This window comes from Mobula hypostoma, chromosome 10 (assembly GCF_963921235.1).
Source record: "Mobula hypostoma chromosome 10, sMobHyp1.1, whole genome shotgun sequence".
In the NCBI taxonomy this organism is placed as follows: Eukaryota; Metazoa; Chordata; class Chondrichthyes; order Myliobatiformes; family Myliobatidae; genus Mobula; species Mobula hypostoma.
In genome coordinates, this window is record NC_086106.1 from 84,417,357 (window position 1) to 84,441,282 (window position 23,926).

Genomic DNA, 23,926 nt, shown 5'->3' on the forward strand with positions numbered 1-23,926 from the left:
TGGGCTGAGACCCTTCATCAGGACTAACTGAAAGAAGAGCTAGTGAGAGAATATTGACTTCTCAAACTTCCGCTAATGCCCCACCTCCCCCTCGTACCCCATGTGTTATTTATTTATATACACACATTCTTTTTCTCTCTTTCCTTTTTCTCCCTCTGTCCCTCTCACTATATCTCTTGCCCATCCTCTGGGCTTTCCCCCCCCTCCCCCTTTTCTTTCTCCCCAGGCCTCCTGTCCCATGATCCTCTTATATCCCTTTTACCAATCAACTGTCCAGCTCTCGGCTCCATCCCTCCCCCTCCTGTCTTCTCCTATCATTTTGGATCTCCCCCTCCCCCTCCAACTTTCAAATCTCTCACTAGCTCTTCTTTCAGTTAGTCCTGACGAAGGGTCTCAGCCCGAAATGTCGACTGTACCTCTTCCTCAAGATGCTGCCTGGCCTGCTGCGTTCACCAGCATTTTTTGTGTGTGTTGCTTGAATTTCCAGCATCTGCAGATTTCCTTGTGTTTGCGTTTTTCATAGTATCATTTGCTTACTTTGCTGTTACTGGTGTTAGTGCTAAAGATTATGTAATTGATCTCACTCTGACCTAAATGCTGCAATCTTTATGTGTGGGCATTAGTACTAAGTATAACATTGAAGCATCTTAAGAATTTTAGTGTAGTCTAAGGATTCAGACTGAATTTTATGGAAAATATTTGGCTTGCTACATTCACATTCCACATCTCACCCTTTCATTGCTTGCAGTCTATTCCCTCACACACTCCACCCCCAATACTTCAGACAGGCATTTCTTAAATGGCACAGATTTGCTTTCCAAACAGGATATGAAGTAGCTTTCTCCTGCATGACTGGTTCTCCTAAAATCAACTTCACTTACTTTCTCGAGAAAAAGGAAAAGAAAGAGAGTTTTCTCAGAATTTTGCAAGAAGATTTCTTTCTGTAGCTTTGGGTAAAGTGCAAAACCCTAATTTAAGAGCTTTAGATTCAGTTTTAAAATGATGTTGACCAATAATTAAACTGTTTCATTAGTGTTCATATAATATCAGAAAAGGTGAAATGAGAAAGCACAGAATGCACTTCTCAGGTTGTTACTTGCCATGGGCCTCCTCTCCAGGGTAATGCAATAAAACTCCAGGATATTTATCCATCCTTGAAATACAGCAAATCTACATTTGACTGAAGATAGTAGCCATCATTCCCAATGATACTAGACATACAGGAATGCACATGATCGTGCAGGGACTGGAGGTAAATGAATCACAAGCAGTCAAATAGGTTTCATTTAATTTGGCGGCATGGTCATGCAGGCATCTTGGGCTGAAGGGATTGTTCCTGTGTTACGCTCTTCCATGTTCTATAGGAAATATGATAACTCAAATATCTCAGGAATTTTCTCAGTTTACAACTTTATCCCTTAGGTCACATACATAACCAGTTTCTAATGTGTCTCTTTTTTCAAAGAGTTAAGTATCTTGGCTACTTACTGGTGGGTTTGCAGTACAATTTCTCACCAGACCTGCATTACTTTTATCTGAATGGAGTGGATGACCGCTTGCCAGCAGAAGTAAACCTAGAAGAAATGACCCGCATATAGATTAATATTATGAACTGGTCGACCTCAGTGGATTCAAGGATTAGGTGGGATAGAGGTTGTCAAATGTGTTCAGATCAGTTTCCTTAATCAGTGTGTAGAAGTCCCAATAAGCAAGTGTGTGATCTGCTACTAGAGAATGAGACAGGGCAGCTGACATAGGTTTGTGCAGGGGAACACTTTGAATCTAGTAATCACAATACCATTATTTTTAAACTAAATATGGAAAAAAGGTAGATTCACAGATTGAGATTCTAAACTGGAGAAAGGCTGATTTTGATGGTATGAGAAAGGATCTAGCAAGAGTGGATTGGGACAGGTTGTTTTCTGGCAAAGGTGTGCTTGGTAAGTGGGAGGCCTTCAAAAGCAAAATTTTGAGAATACCAAGTTTGTATGTGCCTGTCAGATTTCAGAGGTAAAGTGTAAGGCACCTTGGTTTTCACAAGGTAGTGAGGCCCTGTTTAAGAAAAAAAGGAGGCACATATTAGGAACAAATGAGGTGCTTATGAAGTATAACAAAAATGCAAGAGAACACTTATGAAATAAATCAAGAGGAATAAAAGAAGGCATGAGGTTGCTCTTGTAGATCAGGTGAAGGAAAATCCTAAGGGATTCTACAGATATGTTAGAGCAAAAGGATTGTAAAGAACAAAAATGATCCCTTGGAAGATCAGAGTGGTAATCCATGTGTGCAGCCGAAAGAGGTGGGGGAGATCTTAAATAATTTTTTGCATCTATATTTACTCAGGAGACAGACCGAGTCTATAAAGGTGAGACAAAGTGGCATCAACTTCATGGACCCCATACAGATTACAGAGGAGAAGGTGTTTGTTGACTTGAGGCAAATCAGGGTGGATAAATCCCCAAGGCCTGACTAGGTGTTATGTTGGACCCTATGGGAGACAAATGCAGAAATTGCTGGGGCCCTAGCAGAGATAGTTAAATCATCCTTAACAACAGGAGAGGTACCAGAGGATACGAGGATAGCCAGTGTTGTTCTGCTGTTTAAGAAAGGCTTTAAAAATAAACTGGGAAATTATAGGCCAGTGAGTCTGACATCACTAGCGGGAAAGAAATTGGAAGGTATTCTAAGGGACCAGATATGTAAGTACTTGTATTGACATGGACTGATTAAAGACAGTCAGCATGATAGGTCATGTGTAACCAATCTTATAGTGCAAAGTTCAAAAGTTCAAAGTACATTTATTATCAAAGTATGTATACATTATACAACCTTGAGATTCGCCTCCTAAAAGGCAGCCATGAAACAAAGGCACCAAGAAAGAAACTCGATATGTATATACGTGTGTGTGTGTGTGTGTGTGTGTGTGTATATAAAAGACTATCTAATGTGCAGAGAATAAAAACTACTTCATGCCCATAAAAAAAAGAATAAATTAACCCATAAAAACGAAGACGGTTGAACATCTAATGTGGTGAAAAAAAACATCATGCAGACAGTAACTGCAAGCAGATAGCATTTCTGAACTGAAGTCCATGAGAGAGTCCCATAGTTCATTGCAGAGTCGAGTAAACGCTGTGGAGCAGCAATCTGAACTGACCCCCACTTTGCCTCAGGACCCCTACATCCTGACCTTTTCAATGTGGCCCGGCACTTAACTCTTTGTCCGAACATCAGGTTCTGCTGCATCAAGCAGCAATCTGAACTGGCCCGTACATCACCTTGGGCCTCAATACCCTGACCTTTTCAATCTGGCCTGACGCTTAAATCTCCATCCAAGTTTTTTGAGGGAATTACCAGGCCAAGTGTTGATGTTGTCAACGTGGACTTAGCAAGGCACTTGACAAGGTCCTGCATTGGAGCTTGATAAAGACAGTTCAGTTGCTCGGCATTTAAGATGAGCTTGTGTTACAGAGCTAATGTAAACATTCCCTGAGTTGTATGCTGCCTGTCATTATAAATGGGAGGTGTTCTCCTTGGGGAAGCCTACCATATGGCTCCTGCTGTTGAAAATCACCACTTAGTGACTTCTCACCCTTGTCTTCATCCCCTTGCTCCAGGTCACGTGGTTATTCACCCTGGTCCTCGTGCTGCCTCACCTGCTGGTCCTCTCTTTGGTCAGTTAATGTAAGGAATGGCTGAGTTTGTCTGATTGTCAATTGCAGCAGTACAGGGTAACCACTACAAAGAAAGACACCCTGGGTGTACAGCGCTGCCAGACTGGAGCAGGCAGAGTCATCTCATTCATGGCCACCTCACTGTGGCATCCATTTATCTCCCGTATTATTGTAGAGTTTCTCAGCTGGTGCTTTTAGACCTCCCCATCCTCCAGCATCTGAGAAATAAAACACAACTTTACCTGGTAAGTGAGCTGCTAGACTTTCTTTGACTACAAGTACCTCGGGTCAAGAATGATGAGTTCGGAGAAGGACATAAAGATACAGAAGGCACTGGCCTGGAGGGCTATGAACGACATGAAGGAAATCTGGAAGTCGAACCTGACCAGAGGGCTTAAAAAGAGGATTTTCATACCAGTCATAGAGTCCATTCTCACATACGGATGCGAAACGTGGACACTCACCAAGACGATGCGGAAGTCTCTGGATGGTTACTATACACGAATGCTCCGGATGGCTCTTGACCTGAGTTGACAACAGCACATGACGAACGTCGAGCTCTATAACAACCTACCGATGCTCAACACTAAAATTGAGGCGAGAAGACTGCAACTAGCGGGGCACTGTCTACGCCACCCCGAGCTACCTGCCTGCCTAGTCATCATATGGGAGTCCAAGCATGGGAGGATGAACCCTGAGCGCCCTCCCAAGACTATGGTCAACACGCTCCTAGAAAACAGCGGCGTGGCTAATGTAGATGAACTGAACACACTGATGAGGGAGAGGGAGAAGTGGAGAGTCCGTAATCGTGCCCGACGCCGGCCCCCTAGGCCTGAGTCGACGTAGTAGTAGTAGTGGTAGAGCTGCTCGACTTAGAATTGACCATAAGAAAGCAAAGTCTAGCGGCTCACTTACCTGATAAATTTGTCTTTCATTTATCAGACACTGATAAATTAATCATTAGAAAGATCCTGTGATGATCTACCACTAACTGGACATTTTAAAAACGTATTCCTTTCCACCTGAAGAATATACACAAATTGTGTTTTATTTTGGTAATAAAACAATGTTGCAGATCACCATAATGTTGCCTGTGAAAGTTGTATAAAAAACGAGTACATCAAATACTGTTGACTGAATTTCCCTGTGTATTGCTATGTTGACACTGATATTGGTGGTTCCAGCCTGACTTTTCCATTTGATATGTTGCAAGTTCTTCACATTGTTGTAATACAACGCGGCTAGTGTGATGTTTGTAGGCCATGATAAATTGTCTATATACTCCATAGATAACCTCTCACTGCTACGGGCAGAAGTTCTCACTTGCTTCAAAAAAGCAACAATTATACCAGTGCCAAAGAAGAATAATGTGGGCTGCCTTAATGATTATCGCCCGGTAGCCCTCACATCGACAGTGATGAAATGCTTTGGGAGGTTGGTCATGATTAGACTGAACTCCTGCCTCAGCAAGGACATGGACCCATTGCAATTTGCCTATGGCCACAATAGGTCAACGGCAGATGTAATCTCAATGATTCTCCACACGGCTTTAGACCACCTAGACAACACAAATAACTATGTCAGGATGCTGTTCATGGACTATAGCTCAGCGTTTATTACCATCATCCCCACAATCCTGATTGAGAAGTTGCAGAACCTGGCCCTCTGTAACTTCCTCTGCATTTGGATCCTTGACTTTCTAACCGGAAGACGACAATCTGTGCAGATGGGTGATAATATCTCCTCCTCACTGATGATCAACACTGACGCACCTCAGGGGTGTGTGCTTAGCCCACTGCTCTACTCGCTGTATACACATGACTGTGTGGCTAGGCATAGCTCAAATACCATCTACAAATTTGCTGATGATACAACCATTGTCGGTAGAATCTCAGGAGGTGACGAGAGGGCGCACAGGAGTGAGATATGTCAACTAGTGTAGTGGTGCTGCAGCAACAACTTGGCAATCAATGTCAGTAAGACCAAGGAGCTGATTGTGGACTTCAGGAAGGGTAAGATGAAGGAACACATGCCAATTCTTATAGAGGGATCAGAAGTGGGGAGAGTGAGCAGCTTCAAGTTCCTGGACGTCAAGATCTCTGAGGATCTAACCTAGTCCCAACATATTGATGTAGTCATAAAGAAGGCAAGACAGTGGCTATATTTTATTAGGAGTTTAAAGAGACTTGGCTTGTCAACAAAAGCACTCAAAAACTTCTATAGTTGTATCATGGAGAGCGTTCTGACAGGCTACATCACTGTCTGGTATGGAGGGGCTACTGCACAGGACTGAAAGAAGCTGCAGAAGGTTGTAAATCTAGTCAGCTCCACTCTGGGCACCGGTGTAAAAAGTACCCAGGACAGCTTTAGGGAGCTATGTCTCAGAAAGGCAGCGTCCATTATTAAGGACCTCCAGCACCCAGGCATACCCTTTTCTCACTGTTACCATCAGGTAGGAGATACAGAAGCCTGAAGGCACACACTCAGTGATTCAAGAACACCTTCTTCCCCTCTGCCATCCGATTCCTAAATGGACATTGATGCTTTGGACACTACCTCACTTTTTTTTGGTATACAGTATTTCTGTTTTTGCACATTTAAAAAAATCTATTCAATATACATAATTGATTTACTTGTTTATTTATTATGTTTTATTTTATTTATTATTTTTTTCTCTCTCTCAGCTAGATTTGTCTTGCATTGAACTGCTGCTGCTAAGTTAACAAATTTCACGTCACATGCCGGTGATAATAAACCTGATTCTGATTCTGATCCTGAATGAATTTACTGACGGACCTTCAACTGCAAGGCACTTTCCGAAAAAAAAATCTTTTTCTAGATAGATTTCTAAACTATAGTCAATTTATAGTTTGTTCAGAAGACAGTCTGAGTTTACAGCAGCCCTTAAGGAAAGTTTATTTATGTAAAACATACCAACAGAAGGAAGAAAAAATTAGCTAAAATTTAAATCAGTAGAGATTGCAAACAACATCATTATTCTTAGGTACAGCAAGTATAGTTTTATACTTGAATTTCTCTTCCTAGTTGTACAAACTGCTATCATTATAGAGTTAACATCTAATCAGTACATTGCCCTGCTTAAGATCAAAGATCAGAATATTTCATTGGTCATATATTATCAGACAGGATATCAAGTGATGATGATCTTTGAATCATTTACCAGTTTAATCAAATCCAATAATGTATTTTATTGTCTTTTGATTGTTTTATTTAATGGCTTGGCAGAGTTTTAGTAAAGCATTATGCAGCATTTTACATATTAAGAACATAAAATTGTTCAAGGGTATTGAAATTCATGGTGTCAAGTTCAGGCCAATGTGTAGGATCAGAGAGCAGATTTTAATTCTTTTACTTCACACATCAATATATTCCATAAAACAGTAATAAACCAGGCAAGTCTTTACATTTCTTTTATACTTCTTTCAGATATTCAGGTTTACAATGTTTTCCTACCTTCCAGGATTTGAATGTTCTTCCTCACTATCGCTTAAGGTTAGTTTCATAAACTCTGGTGCCAAATGCTTAATCTTCCACAATGATGAAGGTTAGAAAATTGAATAGAGTTTGTGAGAAGTCCCAACTAAACATTACATGATGGATGAAATGCTTTGATCTTCTGTCTCCTGTTTCTATTTATGTGTTCATTGGGATGTGTGTATCTCCAACATGTCCATCCCTAAAGGCCCTGAGAAGATGAGCCAACTTTTTCAACCATGATTGTCCTTCAAATGAAAGAACACTATGAGACTGACAGGAAGGAATTCTATGTTAAATATCTATTAATATTAAAACAATGTTATATATTTCCAAATCCAAATGATGTGTGAAATGAAGGGATCCTGATTGGAATGGTGTGCACAGATGCCTGCTGCCCTCGCTCTTTTTTGGGATAGAGATCAGTAGACAAGGCAAGTAACTACACTACAGATAATTGAATCAATAATGGAAAATTAAAAGTCCTGCAGTATTCACCAAGAAAAGACCATGGAAAATACAAGAGTCCAATGCCTAATCGCAAATGTGATGGAATTACCAGAGAAATGTACACTGCTACCTCTGATTGTTTGATTCATCTATCTAAATGTACAATGGGGTTGTACATCTTCAACAGTTGCGTAAAAGATGAAGAATTTGGATAAAACCCGGTTCCAATCCTTACCATGTAAAGTATTAAACAAAAGGAATGTTCAAGTTGCTAAATACACTCAAAACCTAGTTTATCCGGAGTTTGAGCCACTAGCAGTACATATAAAGGATGTACTACAGTAAATCACCAAATTTCCTCTTAAAGTTCTCCCAATCCCATTACATTTATCACCAAGGTGATTATCAATATTCTGGATTTCGAAAGCACATACCACCTTGACCAACAGCAGAGAAATAATCATTGAATCATCAACATCATAGAATCACAGAAGTTACAATGCCAAAAGAAGACAAATCAACCCATCACATTTGTGTCAGTAAGAAAAAAACTCTTAAACACATCCCATCTTCCAACATTTTCTCTGTGTCACTGCTCTTCAAGTACCCATTCAAATATTAATTAAATATTCTAAGGGTTTCTCATCTCCACATTAATCCTTTTTCCTTAATTCATTTTTCCTGATTCATTTTACTCTTAATTCATTTTTTCCTGATTTCATTTCCCTACCAAGGGAAATAGGCCTTTCCTATTTACTCATCATAATTCTATATACCTTGATTAAGTCTGCTCTTAACTTCCTCTGTTCCAAAGAAAACTCTACAAGTTTAACCAATCCTTCCTTACAGCTACAATTTTCCAATCTCAGCATTAACTCTGCAAATCACTTCTACATCCTCTCTACATGTCTTGTGCAAAACAGTAGTGACCAGGATTTCGTGCAATATTCAGGCTGCAGTTTAACCAGCACATCTTCTAGAAAGAAACTTTCTTCCTTTGGATTTAACGTCTCAGCTGTTAAAGGACAGAATCTCTCTGGATTTTTAACAGTGTGGTTTACCTGCCTTAGTATCTCAAGCAATTTAGGACAAACCCAACAACACTGAGATTCCATCAGCACAGGAATTCACAAAGATGTCCACTGTCTACCCAGGATGGGAAGCAGATACAGCCATTCAAGTGTATGGCTCATCTACAGCCATGACAAGAATAACTTTATTTGAGATGAATGACACACCTTCTGATTCCTCAAAATGTTTCCATCTATTCAAATATCCAACATTCATTAAGTAGCAAGTGCTCAATCATACCTAAATAATGTCTATTGGGAACCAGCTGAAATAGCTGGAGTGATGGGCTTGGGTGTCGCAGTTGTGGAAATTTATGTATTGAAATATCTCAATGTATAAATTTCTGGATAGGTTGGTCTCATTGAGGAGTCCTGGCTAGGTTTTTTCCATTGAGGCGGGTAAAAGATGGTTGGGTAAAGGAATCATAGTTGACAAAAGATGTGGAACATTTAGTCAAGAGGAAGAAAGAATAACACTTAAGGTTTGGGAAGCAAGGATCAAACGGGGCTCTTGAGAGTTACACAGATGCTAGGAAGGAGCTTAATCACTCACTTAGTAAAACTAGAAGGGCATATGAGAAGGCCTTGGTGAGTAGGATTTAAGAAAACCCCAAGGCATTCTACATGTACGTGAAGAACAGGAGGATAACTAGAGTGACGGTATGAATGCTGAGGGATAAAAGAGGAAACATGTGCCTTGGATTGAAGGTGGGGGGGGGTCATTAATAAATGCTTTGCTTTAATATTCACTGGAGAAAGTGAAATAGACAAATGTGAGGTCAGTATAAAACTGGCTGACATGCTGGAACATGTCGACATTAAGAAAGGGGATGTACTGGAAGTTTTGAAGAGCATTAGGATAGATACATTCCTGGGGCTGGATGGGATAAACGCTAGGTTACTATGAGAAGTGAAGGAAAAGATTGATGTGCCTTTGGTGCTGATCTTTGTGTCCTCACTGACCACAGGGCTAGAGAAAGAGGATTGGAGGGTGGAAAATGTTATTCCTTTGTTCAAGAACAGCAATAGGTGTAACCCTGGGAATAAAAATCCAGTGAGATTTATGTCAGTGGTGGGCAAACTATTAGAGAGGATTCTTAGAAACTGGATTTATAAACATTTGGAGAACCATAGTCTGATTACAGATATTCAGCATGGCTTTGTCTCATGCCTCATGAACCTAACAATTCTTTGGGGAAATGACAAAACATATCACTGAAGGCAGAGCAATAGATGAGGTATATATGGGTTTTAGTAAACTATTTGACAAGGTTCTCATGGTAGGCTCATACAGAGAGCCATGAGGCATGGGATCCAGGGAAACTTGGCAACTTGGATGTAGAATTAGTTTGCCCACAGAAAGCAGAGTGTGGCAATAGGTGGAGGATATTCCACAGAGATCTGTTCTGGGACATTGTGATTTTTATAAATGACTTGGATGAGGGAATGAGAGGGTAGGTTAGTAAGCTTGCAGATAATACAAAGGTTGGTGGTGTTGTAGATAGTGTAGAAGGTTGTCATAGGTTACAATATGATGTTGATAAGGATACAGAGCTGGGCAGAAAAGTGGCAGATGGAGTTCAATATGAAAAGTGTGAAGAGATTTACTTCGGAAGGTCAAACATGAAGGCAGAATGCAGGGTTAATGGCTGTGTCCTCTGGTTTAAGACTCTCCCATCATAGGAAACATCCTCTTCATGAAAGCCTTTCATACGTCATATGTTTCAATGAGGTCACTCTTCATTCTTCTGAATTTTTGCGAATACAGGCCAGGAGCCATCAAACTTTCTTCACCTGGCAAACTAGAATATCATTTTTGTGAACCTCCTTTGAACCCTCTCCATTTTTAGCACATCCTTTCCAGGATAAGGGGCCTTAAACTGCTCAAAGTGAGGCCTCACCAGTGCTTTACAAAGACTTAATATTACATCCATCTGCAAATTAACCTTTAGTTAATCTAACATACAACTCCCTTTGCACTTCAGATTTTGTATTTCTCTCCATTTAGAAAATAGTTAACCCTTTCATTTCTTCCAAAAAGTGCATGACCATACACTTCTTGACGCTGTATACTGTCTGCCACTTACTTTCTAATACTCTTAATTGGTCTAAGTCCATCTGTAGCCTCTCTACTTCCTCAAAAATACCTGCTCCTCAAGCTATCTTCATATCTTGTGCAAACTTTGCAACATGGCCATCAATTCCATCATCCAAATCATTGACATATAGTTCAAAAAGAATCGGTCCCAACACAGAACCCTATGGAGCACCATTTGTCACCAGCAACCAACCAAAAAAGGCTCACTTTATTCCCACTCCTTGCCTCCTACCAATCAGCCACTGCTTTATCCATGCTAGAGTCTTTCCTGTAATATCACGGGCTTGTAGCTTGTTAAATAGCTTCATGTGTGGCACCTTATTAAAGGCCTTCTGAAAATCCAAGTGCACAACATCAGCCAATTCTCCTTTGTCTATCTTGCTTGTTATTTCTTCAGATGAGATTTTCCCTTGAGAAAACTATGTTGCCTATTTTATCATGTGCCTCCAACTGCCCCAAAATCACATTTTTAACAATCGACTCCAACCTCTTCCCAACTACTGAGGTCAGATTAAATGGCCTATAATTTTATTTCTTCTGCCTCTTTTCCGTCTTGGAGTGGAGTGACATTTGCAATTTTACAGTCCTCTTGAACCATTCCAGAATCTAGTGATCCTTGAAAGCTGATTACTGAAGTCTCCACAATCTTTTCAGTCACCTCTTTCAGAACCCTGGGGTGTATACCATCTGGTCCAGGTGACTTATCTACTTTCAGACCTTTCAGTTTCCCCAAGAACCTTCTCCCTAGTAATGGTAACTTCACACACTTCATGACCCCTGACTCCTGGAACTTCCATCATGCTGCTAGTGTCTTCCACAGTGAGGTTGATGCAAAATACTTATTCAGTTCATCTATCAATTCCTTGTCCCCAATTACTACCTCTCCAGTATCATTTTCCCACAGTCTGATATCCACTCTCGCCTCTCTTTTATACCTTACGTAATTGAAGAAACTTTTGGGTTCCCCTTTAATATTATTGGCTAGTTTGCTTCTGTATTCCATCTTTTCCTTCTTAATAACTTTTTTAGTTGCCTTCTGTTGGTGTTTGAAAACTTCCCAATCATTTAACTTCCCATAAGACCATAATCTGTGTGGCCAGTGCTATCATGTCTGCTGTTGTGTGCTGGGGCAGCTGGCTGAGGGTAGCAGACGCCAACAGAATCAACAAACTCATTCGTAATGCCAGTGATGTTGTGGGGATGGAACTGGACTCTCTGACGGTGGTATCTGAAAAGAGGATGCTGTCCAAGTTGCATGCCATCTTGGACAATGTCTCCCATCCACTACATAATGTACTGGTTGGGCACAGGAGTACATTCAGCCAGAGACTCATTCCACCGAGATGCAACACAGAGCGTCACAGGAAGTCATTCCTGCCTGTGGCCATCAAACTTCACAACTCCTCCCTTGGAGGGTCAGACACCCTGAGCCAATAGGCTGGTCCTGGACTTATTTCCATCTGGCATAATTTACATATTATTATTTAATTATTTATGGTTTATATTGCTATATTATACTCTATTCTTGGTTGGTGCAACTGTAACGAAACCCAATTCCCCTGGGGATCAATAAAGTATGTCTATATATCTATATGATATAGGAGCAGAATGAGGCCATTTGGCCCATCAAGTTTGCTCTGTCATTTCATCATGGATGATCCAATTTTCCTCTCAGCCCCAATCTCCTGCCTTCTCCCTGTATCCCTTCATGCCCTTTCCAATCAAGAATCTATCAACCTCTGCTTTAAATATACTTAAAGACTTCACCTGCACAACTGCCTGTGGCAAAGAATTCAAATGATTTACCACTCTCTGGCAAAAGAAATTCCTCCTCATCTCCATTCTAAAAGTATGCCCCTCTATCCTGAGGCTGTGTCCTCTGGTCTTAGACTCTCCCACCATCTTCTCCACATCCACTCTATCGAGGACTTTCGCCATTCGATAGGTTTCAATGAGGTCTCCCCTCATTCTTCTGAAGTCTAGTGAATACAGGCCCAGAGCCATCAAACGTTCTTCATATAACAAGCCACTCAATCCAGGAATAATTTTTGTGAACCTCCTTTGAACCTTCTCCAGTTCCAGCACATCCTTTCTAAGATAAGAGCTCCAAAACTGCTCTCATTACTGCAAGTGAGGCCTCACCAGTGCTTTATAAAGTTCCAACAGGACAGGCTTGCTTTTATACTTTGCTCAACATTACATCCTTGCATTTATATTCCCTCTGTTTGGCTTTTATGTTGGCTTTGACTTCCCTTGACTGTCATGGTTGTGTCACTTTGCCTTTAGAATACTTCTTCCACTTTGGGATGTATATACCCTGTGCCTTCCAAATTGCTTCCAGAAATTCCAGCCTTTGTTGCTCTGCCATTATCCCAGTGTACTTTTCTGGCCAACTCTTCTCTCATGCCTCTGTAATTCTCTTTACTCTGTCTTTAGTGATACATCTGACTTTAGTTTCTGCTTCTCAAATTTCATGGTGAATTCAACCATATTATGATCACTTTCCCCTAAGGGTTCTTTTACGTTAAGCTCTGGTTCATTGCACAACACCCAATCCAGAATAGGTGATCCCCTCATGGGCTCAACAAGGAGCTGCTCTAAAAAGCCATTTCGTAGACATTCGAGAAATTCTCCCTCTTGGAATCCAGCACCAACTTGATTTTCCCAATCTATCTGCATATTGAAATTGCCCATGACTATTGTAATGTTGCCCTTTTAGCATGCGTTTTCTATTTCCCGTTGTAATTTGTCGACCATCACCTTACTGCTGTTTGGGGGTCTGTATATAACTCCCGTCAGGGTCTTTTTACCCTTGTAGTTCCTTAGCTTTATCCACAATCCACCTTCTGACCCTATATCACCTCTTTCTAATGATTTGATTTCATTTTTTTACCAACAGTCCAATGCCACCTGCTCTGTCTTCCTGCCTGTTCTTTCAATACCATGTGTATCATTGGATATTAAGCTTCCAGTTATAATCTTCTTTCAACCATGATTCAGTGATGCCTACAATATCATACATGCCAATCTGTAACTGTGCTACAAGCTCATCGACCTTATTCCATATACTGTGCGCATTCAAATTTGCTGACAATACTACACTGATTGGTCTAATCTCAAATAATAACGAGGCAGCCTACAGAGAAGAAATCATCACCCTGACACAGTGGTGTCAAGGAAACAACCTATCCCTCAATGCTGCAAAAACAAAGGAGCTGTTTGTGGTCTACAGGAGGAATGGAGATAGGCTAACCCCTATTGACATCAGTGGATCTGGGGTTGAGAGGGTGAACAGCTTTAAATTCCACGGCATACACATCACTGAGGACCTCACGTGGTCTATATATACCAGCTGTGTGGTGAAAAAGGCCCAACAGCGCCTCTTTCACATCAGATGGTTGAAGAAGTTTGGTATGGGCCCTCAAGTCCTAAGACCTTTCTACAGGGGCACAATTGAGAGCATCCTGACTGGCTGCATCACTACCTAGTATGGGAACTGTACTTCCCTCAATCGCAGGACTCTGCAGAGTATGGTGCAGACAGCCCAGCGCATGTGTAGATGTGAACTTCCTGCTATTCAGGATATTTACAAAGGCAGGAGTGTAAAAAGGGCCCAAAGGATCATTGGGGACCCAAGTCCCCCCAACCAGAAACTGTTCCAGCTGCTACCATCTGGGAAGCGGTACTGCAGTTTAAAAGCCAGGACCAACAGGCTCTGGGACAGCTCCTTCCACCAGGCCATCAGACTGATTAAATCACGCTGATACAATTGTATTTCTATGTTATATTGACTGTCCTGTTGTACGTACTTTTTATTTCAAATTACTATAAGTTGCACATTGCACATTTAGATGGAGGTGTAACGTAAAGATTTTTACTCCTTATGTATGTGAAGGATGTAAGTAATAAAGTCAATTCAATTCAATTCAACACCTTTAGTACTGTACTCATCCTTTTCAATTGTGTCCACCTTTTACATTGCAACTCATCCTGTTGACTGCAACTTTGCCCTATCATCGGCCTTTCCTTGCTAGGAAGTCTTGCCCCTGTTTGTAAACCGACTACCTCATCTTCAGCACTATCACTTCGCTTGCCATTCCCCTGCCAAATTAGTTTAAATGCACATGAACAACTCTACCCAATCTGCCAGCAACTCTTGCAGGTGTAACCCTTCCCTTTTGTACAGGTCATACCTTCTCCAGAAGAGATGCCAATGATCCATAAATCTGAACTCCTGCACCCTGCACCAGTTCCTTGGTCATGCATTCACCTGCCAAATCATCCTATTCTTACCCTCACTGCCATGTGGTACAGGCAGCAATCCAGAGATTACTACCCCAGAGGACCTGTTTCCCAACTTTCTACCTAGCTCCCTAAAATCTCTCTTCAGGACCTCCTCAATTTGTCTACCGATGTCATTGGTGCCAATATGTATCAAGGCTTCTGGCTGCTCACTCTCGCCCTTGAGAATGTTGCCTGATCTAAGACATTCTTTATCCTAGCACCGGGGGGCACATACCATCCAGATGTCTCTATTGCAGCCACAGAGCCTCAACTCTGTTCCTCTGACTAAGGAATCTTCTATCAACACTGCAGTTCTCTTCACCTCTCTGCTCTTCTGACATGTGGTTATAAAATAGGAGGGGCTCAGTGCTCATTTTGTTGGGGACAGCTGAGCTAATGCTGAAGCACCATTACTAATAATTGGCTGGTACAATAGATTGGTGAGAATAGAAGTAGACATGTGTGGTATGACCCAGCTGGATAATGGAGGAGGAGTTTTGGCAGAGGATGGTGAAGTCAAGCATGTCAATGGCGGCAGTCAGGTTGAGAATGGCAAGCAAGAATAGGTTACACTTGTTGCAATTGGACATTTATGAATTTGACAAAAACTGTTATAGTATAAAGGCAGGGTTACAAATCTGAATGGCATGATTCAGAGGATTACTGGGAAAACAGACACAGACTTTGGATGCTAAAGCAATATTAAGCAAGTAATAGAAAACTGAAAGTGCTCCAGTACTATGCAAAAATGTTCAAGCCAATCAATTCATATGCAGTATAATGATTAACCCTGAAAGATATTCCAATCTGTTGATTATTGAAAGTAGTCTCAGCAAGCAGCAGCTTAATTAATTGATATTCTAATTGCAATGTGGCACAGTCAGCTGTTAGGAATTTTTGCAGCAACTCAAAGAATTGTAAAGCTTTTCCTTAGTTCAATGTTTACAGGTAGTGCAGGTGTCCCCCGCTTTTCGAACATTCGCTTTACGAAACCTCACTGTTACGAAACACCTACATTAGTACCCTGTTTTCACTTTCAGAAGGTGTTTTCACTGTTAAAAACAAAAAAGCAGTGTGCCGGGAAAATCAGCGCACGATAAAAGGCAGCACGCGCCCCGAGCAACCGCTCTCTTCTGGATTCGGAACGGCATTCTCGCCGGCATTGCTTAAACATGTGATACGACTGTGAGGGCAGTTTGCTGTTCTCGGTGTCGGATGTGGGAGGCCCTGGAGTCTCCAAGCCTCCCGGACGTCTACATCTGCGCCAAGTGCATCGAGATGCAGCTCCTAAGGGACCGCGTTACGGAACTGGAGCTGCAGCTCGATGACCTTCGTCTGGTCAGGGAGAGCGAGGAGGTGATAGAGAGGAGTGGAAGGCAGGTGGTCACGCCGGGGCCACGGGAGGCAGACAAGTGGGTCACGGTTAGGAGGGGGAAGGGGAAAAGGAAGGTGATGGGGAGTACCCCGGCGGCTGTGCCCCTTAACAACAGGTTCTCCTGTTTGAGTACTGTTGGGGGGGACAGCTTACCCGGGGGAAGCGACAGTGGCCCTGCCTCCGGCACAGAGTCTGGCCCTGTAGCTCAGAAGGATAGGGCAAGGAAGAGGAGGGCAGTTGTGATAGGGGACTCGATAGTAAGGGGGTCAGATAGGCGATTCTGTGGACGCAGTCCAGAGACTCGGATGGTAGTTTGCCTCCCTGGTGCCAGGGTCCGGGATATTTCTGATCGTGTCCAAGATATCCTGAAGTGGGAGGGTGAAGAGCCAGAGGTCCTGGTACATATAGGTACCAATGACATAGGTAGGAAAAGGGATGAGGTCCTGAAAGAAGAATATCGGGAGCTAGGAAGGGAGTTGAGAAAAAGGACCGCAAAGGTAGTAATCTCGGGATTACTGCCTGTGCCACGCGACAGTGAGAGTAGGAATGCGATGAGGTGGAGGATAAATGCGTGGCTGAGGGATTGGAGCAGGGGGCAGGGATTCAAGTTTTTGGATCATTGGGACCTCTTTTGGCGCAGGTGTGACCTGTACAAAAAGGACGGGTTACACTTAAATCCTAGGGGGACCAATATCCTGGCAGGGAGATTAGCGGGGGCTACTGAGGTGACTTTAAACTAGAATGGTTGGGGGGTGGGAATCAAATTAAAGCGGCTAGGTGTGAGGAGGTTAGTTCACAACAGAGGGATGGGAACCAGTGCAGAGAGACAGAGGGGTGTAAAGTGAGCGTAGAAGCAAAAAGTACAAAGGGGAAAAGTAAAAGTGGCAGGCCGACAAATCCAGGGCAAGCATTAAAAAGGGCTAAGAGAGTTGTAAAAGAGCGCCTGAAGGCTTTATGTGTCAATGCAAGGAGCATTCGTAATAAGATGGATGAATTGAAAGTGCAGATTGTTATTAATGATTATGATATAGTTGGGATCACAGAGACATGGCTCCAGGGTGACCAGGGATGGGAGCTCAACGTTCAGGGATATTCAATATTCAGGAGGGATAGACACGAAGGAAGGGGAGGTGGGGTGGCGTTGCTGGTTAAAAAAGAGATTAACGCAATAGAAAGGAAGGACATAAGCCGGGAAGATGTGGAATCGATATGGGTAGAGCTGCGTAACACTAAGGGGCAGAAGACGCTGGTGGGAGTTGTGTACAGGCCACCTAACAGTAGTAGTGAGGTTGGAGATGGTATTAAACAGGAAATTAGAAATGTGTGCAATAAAGGAACAGCAGTTATAATGGGTGACTTCAATCTACATGTAGACTGGGTGAACCAAATTGGTAAAGGTGCTGAGGAAGAGGATTTCTTGGAATGTATGCGGGATGGTTTTTTGAACCAACATGTCGAGGAACCGACTAGAGAGCAGGCTATTCTGGACTGGGTTTTGAGCAATGAGGAAGGGTTAATTAGCGATCTTGTCGTGAGAGGCCCCTTGGGGAAGAGTGACCATAATATGGTGGAATTCTTCATTAACATGGAGAGTGACGTAGTTAATTCAGAAACAAAGGTTCTGAACTTAAAGAGGGGTAACTTTGAAGGTATGAGACATGAATTAGCTAAGATAGACTGGCAAATGACACTTCAAGGATTGACGGTGGATATGCAATGGCAGGCATTTAAAGGTTGCATGGATGAACTACAACAATTGTTCATCCCAGTTTGGCAAAAGAATAAATCAAGGAAGGTAGTGCACCCGTGGCTGACAAGAGAAATTAGGGATAGTATCAATTCCAAAGAAGTAGCATACAAATTAGCCAGAGAAAGTGGCTCACCTGAGGACTGGGAGAAATTCAGAGTTCAGCAGAGGAGGACAAAGGGCTTAATTAGGAAGGGGAAAAAAGATTATGAGAGAAAACTGGCAGAGAACATAAAAACGGACTGTAAAAGCTTTTATAGATATGTAAAAAGGAAAAGACTGATAAAGACAAATGTAGGTCCCCTGCAAACAGAAACAGGTGAATTGATTATGGGGAGCAAGGACATGGCAGACCAATTGAATAATTACTTTGGTTCTGTCTTCACTAAGGAGGACATAAATAATCTTCCAGAAATAGTAAGGGACAGAGGGTCCAGTGAGATGGAGGAACTGAGCGAAATACATGTTAGTAGGGAAGTGGTGTTAGGTAAATTGAAGGGATTGAAGGCAGATAAATCCCCAGGGCCAGATGGTCTGCATCCCAGAGTGCTTAAGGAAGTGGCCCAAGAAATAGTGGATGCATTAGTGATAATTTTTCAAAACTCGTTAGATTCTGGACTAGTTCCTGAGGATTGGAGGGTGGCTAATGTAACCCCACTTTTTAAAAAAGGAGGGAGAGAGAAACCGGGGAATTATAGGCCGGTTAGCCTAACGTCGGTGGTGGGGAAACTGCTGGAGTCAGTTATCAAGGATGTGATAACAGCACATTTGGAAAGCGGTGAAATGATCGGACAAAGTCAGCATGGATTTGTGAAAGGAAAATCATGTCTGACGAATCTCATAGAATTTTTTGAGGATGTAACTAGTAGAGTGGATAGGGGAGAACCAGTGGATGTGGTATATTTGGATTTTCAAAAGGCTTTTGACAAGGTCCCACATAGGAGATTAGTGTGCAAACTTAAAGCACACGGTATTGGGGGTAAGGTATTGGTGTGGGTGGAGAATTGGTTAGCAGACAGGAAGCAAAGAGTGGGAATAAACGGGACCTTTTCAGAATGGCAGGCGGTGACTAGTGGGGTACCACAAGGCTCAGTGCTGGGACCCCAGTTGTTTACAATATATATTAATGACTTGGATGAGGGAATTAAATGCAGCATCTCCAAGTTTGCGGATGACACGAAGCTGGGTGGCAGTGTTAGCAGTGAGGAGGATGCTAAGAGGATGCAGGGTGACTTGGATAGGTTGGGTGAGTGGGCAAACTCATGGCAGATGCAATTTAATGTGGATAAATGTGAAGTTATCCACTTTGGTGGCAAAAATAGGAAAACAGATTATTATCTGAATGGTGGCCGATTAGGAAAAGGGGAGGTGCAACGAGACCTGGGTGTCATTATACACCAGTCATTGAAAGTGGGCATGCAGGTACAGCAGGCGGTGAAAAAGGCGAACGGTATGCTGGCATTTATAGCGAGAGGATTCGAGTACAGGAGCAGGGACGTACTACTGCAGTTGTACAAGGCCTTGGTGAGACCACACCTGGAGTATTGTGTGCAGTTTTGGTCCCCTAATCTGAGGAAAGACATCTTTGCCATAGAGGGAGTACAAAGAAGGTTCACCAGATTGATTCCTGGGATGGCAGGTCTTTCATATGAAGAAAGACTGGATGAACTGGGCTTGTACTCGTTGGAATTTAGAAGATTGAGGGGGGATCTGATTGAAACGTATAAGATCCTAAAGGGATTGGACAGGCTAGATGCGGGAAGATTGTTCCCGATGTTGGGGAGGTCTAGAACGAGGGGTCACAGTTTGAGGATAGAGGGGAAGCCTTTTAGGACCGAGGTTAGGAAAAACTTCTTCACACAGAGAGTGGTGAATCTGTGGAATTCTCTGCCACAGCAAACTGTTGAGGCCAGTTCATTAGCTATGTTTAAAAGGAAGTTAGATATGGCCCTTGTGGCTACAGGGGTCAGGGGGTATGGAGGGAAGGCTGGGTTCTGAGTTGGATGATCAGCCATGATCATAATAAATGGCGGTGCAGGCTCGAAGGGCCGAATGGCCTACTCCTGCACCTGTTTTCTATGTTTCTATGTTTCTATGTGCCTGTGAGCAGCCGTTTGCAAGATGAGTTCTAAGGTATGGGAAAAGCCTAAAAGAGCTCGTAAGGGTGTTACACAGCGTAAAACTAGACATAATTAAGCACTTTGATCGTGGTGAACTAAGTAAGGACTAAGTGAGTTTGGCTTGTGGAAGCTGACGAACATGATCTTGAAGAGGTTTAGGCATCCCATGACCAAGAACTGATAGATGAAGAGCTGATGCAATTGGAAGAGAAAAGGATAACAATTGAAACTGAGAACAGTAGTGAATGGACCAAAAGTGAAGTTGTCCAGGAACTGAACATGAAGCAACTGCGTGAGACTTTCGCTGCAATGATAAAGTACGACTTTAATTTTGAAAGGGTATGTAGGTTTAGGAGATATTTGCAGGATGGTTAGAGTCCTTACAAAGAACTGTATGATAGAAAAATGCGCGAGGCTCAGCAGTCAAGCAAGCCTTCCACATCAGCCACAGCAGACGACGAACCTTGACCTTCGACATCGAGGTAGGCAGTCATAGGAGGAGATGACCTATCTGCTCTAATGGAAACAGGCGACAAGATGACACCCCAGTGTCCCACCACCCCATGATTCGCGGAGAATACAGCGGTAGCCGGGAGGCACACAGCACATCTTTAAGAAAAAAGCCGAAATAAACATGCTAATTAATTAGGTGCTGCCCGACACGTAATTAATTAGCATGTTTATTTTGGCTTTTTTCTTAAAGATGTGCTGGATGCCTCCTGGCTACCGCTGTACCCTTGCATGCTTCGTGGTTCGGTATCTCTTGGCGGCCTGGAGGGTGGGGCCACTGCACCACCCAACCAGCGACGACTCAGCCTAACATACCATCATCAGTGTGCTCGGAGCTGAACCAGTTCCGGTAAGTGATACTACACTGTACATACATTATTTCTACTTTATATAGGCTGTGTATTTTTACGTGTTATTTGGTATGATTTGGCAGCTTCATTAAAGGTTACTGGAGAGCGCTTGCACCGTGTTTTTGCTAACGGCACTTACGTGAGATTTTCTCCCGACGGCGCTTGCGCGAGATTTTCGCTACGGAGAACAGTGCAGTAATGATTGTGGAAAAGTATTTCTACTTTATATAGGCTGTGTATTTATCATATCATTCCTGCTTTTACTATATGTTACTGTTATTTTAGGTTTTATGTGTTATTTGGCATGATTTGGTAGGTTATTTTTGGGTCTGCGAATGCTCACGAACTTTTCCCATATAAATAAATGGTAATTGCTTCTTCACTTTACGACATTTCGGCTTACGAACCGTTTCATAGGAACGCTCTACCTTCAGATGGCGGGGGAAACCTGTACTGTAGTTCATGAGGCCAAATGTAACTCAGGTTAATTAAACCCAAAGATGTAATGTTAGAAAGCTTCACTAGCAGAGGGATGAAAATGAGGGTTACCGGTTAAAAAAGAGAGAATTAAAAAAAACGCTAAGCGAGAAGAGGCACGGCTGACACAGCACGGACAAAGAGAGAAATGAAGCAACGATTAGAAGCTGAAGACATAAACTGTTAAGAGTGGGATTAGTAGTGAGTATCTTTACCCTACTAACTTGAAACCCTCAGGGTGAAATCACCGGAGGAGAGACAATAGCGATAAAAGATTTATTGAAGCTATGGTTATAACACACTGCAGCTATACCAAGACAATATCAGCAGAGATGAATGTCCAAGATTCCTACCGTGTAGTCGAGAATTAGTTCTGTAAAATCACACCAGGTTTGTGTACAAGCTTGTGAGCTGACTTGCCGTAGATGATAAACTATTTCATTCCAATAAACTAAGAAGATGGCGAGCCACCCAAGAATCGACAAACCAGCGCGGGAACGAAATGTGTAATGACGCAGAGGATTTAATACGGTTGGATGTATAAGTTAATTTTCATTCAAAGAATCCAAATTTGATCAGCTACAAGAACTGATTATTTTTGCAAGACTAAGTTACTGAATGAGATTTATTTTGTTTAAAAGTTGTAATGTTGGAGAATTGTCCTGAAAGGAGTTAAACTGTGTATATATAATTATTGAATTTGAATTTAAACTTGTAGATATACTGCCTGGAACTGAAATGGAAGTTAACTATAATACTTAAGAATAGTAATTATATTTGTTTTTCTAACTAACTAGTGATAAGTAAAAAGGAAAGTTTAGTCTGTAAACTTTTAAATAGGGAATAACACTAGATCTAATTAGTGACAGAGATCTGATTAATAAAGGAACCTCACATTCTAAATAAAAAGGAAATTGTGGTTTGAATCTAAGATTCGGAACCTAAACAGAATGCAGGAATTTTGAATTGTTCTTGCTCATGTAAATATTTTGTACATATTGTTTCTTTTATTATAAACAAACCTTATTTCCAGAGGTGTCTAGTTTCTAATCACTGCCTGCTTTCGATACCTAGAATCTTCTGATGGCCTACTAGCACCTAGTGTAATTTGATTTTCTCAAAAGAGGGCGACGACCAGTCACACAATACGAGGGGTGATTGATAAGTTAGTGGCCTAAGGTAGAAGGAGTCAATTTTAGAAAACCTAGCACATTTATTTTTCAACATAGTCCCCTCCTACATGTACAGACTTAGTCCAGCGGTCGTGGAGCATAACGATCCCTTCTTTGTAGAAGTGGTCCACAGCAGGGATGATTGATAGGTTCGTGGCCTAAGGTAGAAGGAGATGAGTTATACAGCTCGTGTTATATGAATGTGCAGTTCAACTCTTTGAGTGAAAATGCAGAAAGTTTGAAGTTTCTCCTCATCTCCTTCTATTTTAGGCCATGAACTTATCAATCACCCCTGCTGTGGACCACTGCTGGAGGTCCAAGATGCCAACTTCTGCAAAGAAGGGATCCGTATGCTCCACGACTGCTGGACTACGTGTGTAAATGTAGGAAAAATAAATGTGCTAGGTTTTTTAAAACTGACTCCTTCTACTTTCAATCACACCTCATAACACTTGCTCTTAGATCTCGCTTTTCCAGGTGTTCCATAAGACTTGGTGAGCCAGCCAGGAGGCAGTGTATTAGATAACCAGCAACACACCGATTAGTATACAAAGCACTAAAGGAATCTTACTGTTCAAACTCACTTAAACAACAGGAATTCTGCAGATGCTGGAAATTCAAGCAACATACATCAAAGTTGCTGGTGAACGCAGCAGGCCAAGCAGCATCTATAGGAAGAGGCGCAGTCGACGTTTCAGGCCGAGACCCTTCGTCAGGACTTCTTCTTCCTGACGAAGGGTCTCGGCCTGAAACGTCGACTGCGCCTCTTCCTATAGATGCTGCTTGGCCTGCTGCGTTCACCAGCAACTTTGATGTATGTTGTTCAAACTCACTTGTTCACTTCAGAAAACGGAAGTCATAAAGGAAAAAAAGGGTGTCAAAATTCCAGAAGCTGTTTTAGTCAATGCATAACAAGAACAGAACAAAATAAGGAAATAACAGGAATTCTGCAGATGCTGGAAATTCAAGCAACATACATCAAAGTTGCTGGTGAACGCAGCAGGCCAGGCAGCATCTATAGGAAGAGGCGCAGTCGACGTTTCAGGCCGAGACCCTTCGTCAGGACTAACTGAAGGAAATAAGGAAATACTTGACTTTCTAAAA

General features: G+C 42.2%; 1 protein-coding gene across 1 annotated transcript in view; it reads right to left on the bottom strand.

Annotated features, from left to right (window-relative positions):
* xpnpep2 (X-prolyl aminopeptidase (aminopeptidase P) 2, membrane-bound) overlaps positions 1–23,926 on the bottom strand; it is a 109,060-nt gene that overhangs the window by 77,615 nt on the left and 7,519 nt on the right. The window contains exon 2 of the mRNA XM_063060746.1: positions 1,489–1,574. Coding sequence (XP_062916816.1) covers positions 1,489–1,574 — 86 coding nt within the window. The remainder of the gene's footprint in view (positions 1–1,488; positions 1,575–23,926) is intronic.